This window comes from Taurulus bubalis, assembly GCF_910589615.1.
Source record: "Taurulus bubalis genome assembly, chromosome: 10".
Lineage (NCBI taxonomy): Eukaryota > Metazoa > Chordata > Actinopteri > Perciformes > Cottidae > Taurulus > Taurulus bubalis.
In genome coordinates this window covers 21448644-21455894 of record NC_136598.1, presented here as the reverse complement: position 1 = coordinate 21455894, position 7251 = coordinate 21448644, and the positions used below count along the sequence as shown (strand labels likewise).

Here is a 7251-nt window from a genome sequence, read left to right as displayed (position 1 = left end):
TGTTGAGGAGGAGAGAAACCATGAGAGCACGCCACACTAAAGGATGAACATTTACCAATAAACTACTGCTTATATCCGCCACGGGACAGCGCATGAATCCGTATATAATCTTGCCTTAGAACAATACAGTTATAAGGCCAGGTTACTAATTCTGCAAATAATCGTTGGGGTGCCACACTTACTGTCACCGTGAGACATCTATCTATCAAAGGCACTTAATTGCTGATCTCTCCAACATGTATTTCTTATCAGTGAGGACTCGAACTTTAGCAAAGGTAAACATGAACATATGTTAACATGCCACAGTATCACCAGAAGCTGCAGCAGGAAACATTTGTTTATATGTTTGGAAATATTGTTCCTGTCATTTCATGTCATGCAAACTGTATATTTATTAATGCTATGCCCTCAATAATGCCATTTTCTGCCCCAAAAATTGAGAGTTTGACTTTGAAATTGGAGCCATTCCACATCATAGATTTGAATTGACATATATTACTATAATTACTATGTTACATGGTTTTACAACATTTTGTGGTAGTATTAGTATTGTTCTTCTGAGATTAATTGCACATTGTCGCAGTCAACAAGGTTCAACGTCCGTAATCTGATGGTTGTAGAGTCTGTATGACCAGTTCTGTTGAACCGTATCTGGGGGACGTATCTGTGTTTGTTGTGTATTGTTTAGTGTCAGTAATTGTCTCAGATTGCATTGCTGTCATTCAAATGCTCTGCAGCTTTAAATTGTTAAACCAGCCCCAAAAAATCAGTGCAGCTACGTGGTCTAGTGGCTATTGGCAGGCCTTTTGTCTGATATAAAAGGGACGAAAACGAGAGAGTTAATTAAACAAACGGGCAAATCACCTCCTCAATAACACAAAAAAAGCTTAAATAGAAAAGGCCTGTCATCCTTTTACAATAGCATGGATTAAGGAAAAAAACAGGCACGTCTAATCTTGTTGTCTGTCAATAGAAATGGATTGTGGCTGTCAATAGAAAACACATTCTGCAGCATGTAAGGTAATACTGCAGGCTTTTCTGTCACCTTTTTTTTTTTGCTGGTAACAATGGAGTTGAACAATGACTCCCATCACAATTCACAACTACTCTCCCCTAAGCATTCCTCTTGGGTTTATGGGCTGATTCTGTTCCTGGCCAACCCTGGAGAGCTATCTCTCTGAATCTGGAGCATCTTCTTTTTCATCTCGGCAGCTTCTCTTATCTCACTCCATCACCTATTTATGTCCCCCAACCTCCCTAACCCCCTCTCCACCCCAACACCTTGCCCAGGATGTGTTAAACATATTTTGATGGTGACCATTTTCAGAGAAGCGGAGGAATACATGCATAAATGAATGCGTGAGTTATGGGCTCTTTTCTGTCTTGCACACATACAGTATTCTAGGTACAACGACTTAATTATAACATGTTAATATCAGGAAAGGAAAAGTGTTCTTTGCACGAGACAAATATCTTTAGACAGTCACTAGTACACTGGCAACAACTGAAAAAAAAAGGAAGATTTACCCAAAACATGCCAATAAAAGTGTGTGTCTACAGTAAATAATAACACGCAGTCTGTTCGTCAGAGAGACGCAGAGGACCGGAACCATACAGATAAGTACAGACAAGTATTGCATCCACATTGTGAATTAAATAAAAGATCACAAAAGAGAAACAACCAACAGTAAACCCGGAAGCAAATCATACACTGTAGTGTACCAGAGTGTAGCGGATAGAGGTCAGTTTGGCCTTGGGTGCCAGGCATCTGTGGGCTAAACATCTTATTAGAGCCGGGGGAGGGGTGGAGGGGGGGGGTATGCGTGTGAGTTTAGGGGCGGAGGGGTACTTGATCTCTCTGTGGGTGTAAACATCACCTGCATGATTCTTGCACACCGAGACAGGACAGTATAAATGCACGCAGGTGTTGGTGAACAGGCGTTAAAGGAGGACACGCCTAAACTGTCTCAATCAATTGTGAACTCGAAAGAGACAGAGACGGAGAGGAGAGAAGGGAGAGCTGGATTTTGCCATTCATCAACCTTTTGATGTGCATCATACAACTTTCTCTTCAAATTACAGAGGTGAGTTTTGACTGAAGAGAGTTCACTCTTATGTGAACTTTTCATTTTCAGCTGTAACACATTTTTGCAAAAATGCGGGAGTGTGATGTCGTAGTGTGAATAGTTCAGATTCTATCAATTTCATAGGAAATAGGATTGTCAATTTAATAGATAAAGGAAAGGGATCGCGAGTATATTTTAACTTGATACATTAGGTTTGTACCTCACTGACAAAATAAAGCATGTAATACAAATAAGGTGTCACTGCCATTATGTGTGTTCCAGTAATCTCCTTTTCAAAAACATATACATCCATTAACTAAGCCTAACGGAGTTTCAGCATTATACTGAAATGAAGTAAGGTAGTTTAAAAAAGTTAATTAAGTCCGATATATATTGATCATCTATGACTTAAAGGCAACCGATGCAACAGAGGCAGCACTATTACTTTACTTCTCACTAGCTTTTAGTGGTTTCTACTATAATGGATGTTTCATATTAGCGTGGGAACTAAGGTGTATATTTTTAATCAGTCTGCAGGAAGAAGACACTCAAAGGTAAATCTAAATCTCAAAAGGACCCTTTGCATGAACAGAGAATGTCTTTGATTGACTGATTACATTTAAAATGTGAACTCTGATTTTGATTGTAAGGTTGAAATTCAACTCTTAGTCATGAGAGTAAAGACACTTTTGGGTTAAAGCTGTGTGACCACTATTCTGTGGATGCTCCGCTAGGGTTGATTTTGTTGAAGGTAGATATTTTACAACGCAAAGTAACAATTTAAAGTACCTTGTCTACATACAATTAAAATACCAAATACCCAAAATTATTGCAGCACGTATCTTGTTACGGTATGAAAACATGCTGACCTAATGATTAGGTGTGGAATGACTAGGTTTGCTTCCAAAATGATTGAAGCTTGAAAACAAGCAACACAGAGTGATTATCAGATTTCCTTTTGGCAAAATGACTGGTTGTGTGCTTTGAGGGTTGAAAGCGAAAAACATAAACTCCCTGTACTGATCGTTTTGTACTACTTCACTCTCATGAACAAGCACGCCATGATCCAAATGAGGAGTTTGCATGACTTAACAACTGAGGCCATACTTACAGACCTCCGTACAGCAGCTACCATCCATCAAGCACCCAAAATATGAAAACTCAGCGCTGTGTTGGCCCAACATGTTTCAATGCCACGTTTATTTTTGCAGCATTGAAAGCTACCAAACAAAGCTGATCCTTATGTTGAGACACTTGCTCAGGACCAACAATTATATAATAACTACTGAACAACTCAGTTTACCTTAAGCAGAGTCATTTCTTTTTTGTTGCATATACACCACCAACTGTACGTACAGATAATTTGTCCTTGGCACAAATTGCTTTTTGTCCTCCTTTCATGTACCTCCCTTTCAGCACCTGTCAGTGTCATCTTGACATTTTGCTGTCAGATTGTAGTGAATTACAGTATTCAAGGGTGAATGACAGTCTGAGAGGACCTGTGACTGGCTGGCTGGTTAAATGCCAGGAACTGTGATGAAAAGCTCTATCATATATGAATGTTATCAGCATGTTTTACTATAACAATATGTTCTGCCAATAGTCCCAGGTGCAGTGTTTGATCTGCGAGAACAAGTCAACTAGGGGGCCGATTGTTATTGGTTTCCACAAGTAGAGGTGCATAGTAACTGTAACTGATGACTAGTGTTCTACTTTGTACTTACATGCTGTTCCTGTTGTATTGTCTTATAGGCCGTGGGCTTGTAGAAAATGATTGGATACATGAACCGACGTATCCAGGACTACATGGTGGAGCGAAAAAGATACAGAGCCAGACTAGTTACCAAGGATGGTCGCTGCAACATTGAATACGGAAATGTCAAGTACAGCAACCAGTTATACTTCCTTGCTGACTTCTGGACCACCTTCGTGGAGATCCGGTGGCGTTTTGTCCTCTTCCTCTTCAGCGCCTCCTTCACCCTCAGCTGGTTCATTTTTGGCCTCCTGTGGTTCTGGATTGCGCGCAGTAATGGTGACCTGACGTGGCAAAGCCCCCCATCAGACCACATTCCATGTGTTGAAAATGTGGGCGGACTCACCACAGCTTTCCTTTACTCCCTGGAAACCCAGACAACTATTGGGTACGGTGGCCGAGCGCTCACCCCTCACTGCCCAGGTGCTGTGGCCCTCATCATCATCCAGTCCCTCCTCGGAGCTATTATCAACTGCTTCATGTGTGGAGTCATACTGTCCAAGATCTCTTTGCCCAAAAAGAGGGCAAAGACCATCTCATTCAGTGACATGGCTGTCATCAGCCCCAAAAATGGTTCCCTTTCCCTGTCAATCAGAGTGGCCAACCTGCGCAAGACGCTGATGATTGGAAGCCAGATATATGGCAAGCTGCTGAGGACAACAAACACCCCAGATGGGGAGACAATCATTATGGACCAGGTGAACATCGACTTCACGGTGGACGCCGGGAAGGACAACCTCTTCTTCGTGTGTCCTCTCACGCTCTTCCACATCATTGACAAGAGCAGCCCCTTCTTCGAGATGGCGGTGGACACGCTCCACAAACAAGAGTTTGAGCTGGTCGTCTTCCTGGACGGCACGGCAGAGTCCACCAGCTCCGCCTGCCAAGTCCGGACCTCCTTTATTCCTCAGGAGATCATGTGGGGCTACAACTTCTTGCCCATCATTTCCAGAAGCAAGGAGGGCAAGTACAGAGTAGACTTCTCCAACTTCTCCAAGGTGGTGCCAGTGGCCACTGCACACTGTCCCTACTGCTACCACAACATCAAAGGTCATCATCATCACTCCAGAGACGGACACGACAACCAGGGCTTTGAGGTGATTGAAATCGATGACGCCCCCATTGTCACCAAGATGTGAGATCATGGACACATAGTAATGGACAGTAGAAACTGAGGCCGGTCGAGGCTTTTGCCTCTCCTTGACGAACTCCTCAACTCTCAAAAAGACAAAGAGGTGCTGGAGGCAGGTGGGGTTACCCAGTGCCGGGCAGCACATTGTGTAGCATTTAAATATGAAGTAAAGAAAACCCACTTATTTGTCATTCTATTGTGTTGAACACAGATAAGAAAGCCGGCTGTGGCCAAGGACACTTTTTGTGAACCATTTGTATGTAAAACCACACCTGCCACTGTCTGCTGACAAAAAAACCTGTTTTCAAAAGGGAGACCAGGTCATGCGACACAAGGAGGCTAAAATCCAGCAACGGGAACGGAAAGTTTCCCCAATTCTCTCATATGGATTGAACATAGGTGCTCTAACTTTAAATGAAGACGAGTGGTTTTAATTTACTTTTGGCCTTGCACATCAGGTTTGCCAAGCATGGAGATACTTGTATTATCATTGCAATATCAAATCTATTTTCCTGTGTATAAAAATTGCAATTACTTGAAGGACCACTGTTGAGGGCCAGTGCTTTTGTCGTGGGCGAGAAAGGATAAAGTGGCGTGTTCAATAATTCATGCTACTGTAGGCTGCTGTACACAAAGAGACACTTGGACTTGAACCATTAGAGTCTGCTTAACTATTCAGACACTGAGGCACTAGCAAAGGGTGGGGCTCAGGGGCCGCTCTTTTCAAACAGTGGGTGATGTGGTTGTGGTTTTCTCCTTGAGTAAAGACATTGTGAGAAAACAAAGCTTTCAGGAAACACTTACCTGCATGCAGCACTGACCAGTATGATAATCAATTGTCTTTGTTAGTTTTTGTATTTGATCTCAGGGGAAAAAATACACTGAAATAAAGGCTATTTTTGCATTGAAAAATGCCTGTGTCTTCGTATTGTTCTGTACCTAACCGAGCCTGGATGTCACATAAGGACTGTGATCAAAAAGGTCAAAGCGGCGTGATGACAGGTGCCAACCCCTATTGCGGGTTTTCATCTGTAAACAAAGATAAGTTGTGACAGCAAACAGAGATCCAAACACAACAGAGTGGAGGTTTTTGGGAGATAAGCGCTGCTGCTTGCTGCCCATTAGTTTACGTGCAGGTTCGGAACATGAAACCAGAACTTTCCATTTTGAGAACTAACAGGACATGCTGTACGCTACCGTGGAGCTTTAACAGGTTTTGTGGAGGTCGGCCTCTCTAATGAACTATATATCCTCATGCGTGTGTCTGCACCCTTGCCGCGGCAAGAGGCAGAGTAATAAGTAGGGCTCTGGTAAAAGATTGTGAATACTATCGACAAATTATGTGAAATTACTAAGCAGCAGGAAGATGATATATGCCAGATATATTCTAATGCGAAAACAAGTCCACAACTATCCCTAGCTGGCTGTTCTCTGTGTCTGTGATACATGTTTGTCTTGTGCAAACTAAAAGAGCACTTTGCAAGACAGTAGCTGTTACACACAGACAACATGCATAGACACCGGTTGTTAAATTACCAACACATATCATTTAAAGCTGTCCTCAGAGTAAAACTGAAATTATGCAAAGAGGCTAATATTAAGAAGACTTTAAAATTGACGTACACCAACCTGAAGTGGTTTTACACCTTCAATTCCCTCACTTACTGCTTGTTACCCTGTATGATCTGTTGATTCAAAACCATTGCAGCATTGTTTTTGCAATGACAAAATGGAACTTGGCAAAAATATGGAATCACAAAAATAAAGACTGTAAAAATGGTGCAACTTCCCAGCAATCTTTTCCCTTGCACCGGAAATTATTCATTTGAATTAGATGAAATTGCATGCAGTTATTTAGATTAGAACTAACAAAGTAAAATGCTAATTATCTATATCATCAGCTATATGCGTTAATTGGGGTGGAAACATTTGGGACAATGCAATACAATTAACTAGCTCCACAAACTACAGCCTTCGATAATTTTAAATCAAGATCAATGTTAATAATACAATAATAAAAACCTGAATAAAGGTATGTTTGTTTTGCAGGGCTGATGTATTACACTACATTGGGCATAGCTAATATACCAGCAACTGAGTGTGTGTTCTGTAATAAGACACAACATTTTGATGCAGATGCAAACTAAACTTGCCTAAATTAGGAGAGGCGATGATGTTTTCCATCAGCAGGTGTGACTATCTCAAGCTAATTATGCACATGTGTTATATGTGTAATAAACCAATGCTAGGGAATAATACACTTTGAAAATGTGTCATGAGTTCCTAGAACTGTCATAAAA

General features: G+C 41.6%; 1 protein-coding gene across 1 annotated transcript; it reads left to right on the top strand.

Moving 5' to 3' along the window:
* Window positions 1–3836: 3836 nt before the first annotated feature.
* Window positions 3837–5817, top strand: LOC306742835 (ATP-sensitive inward rectifier potassium channel 1-like; the record flags this gene model as incomplete). The annotated part of the gene is made up of 1 exon (XM_079225269.1): window positions 3837–5817. The coding sequence occupies one exon, from the start codon at window positions 3837–3839 to the stop codon at window positions 4956–4958; it is 1122 nt and encodes a 373-aa protein (XP_079081395.1). The 3' UTR covers window positions 4959–5817.
* Window positions 5818–7251: the final 1434 nt, after the last annotated feature.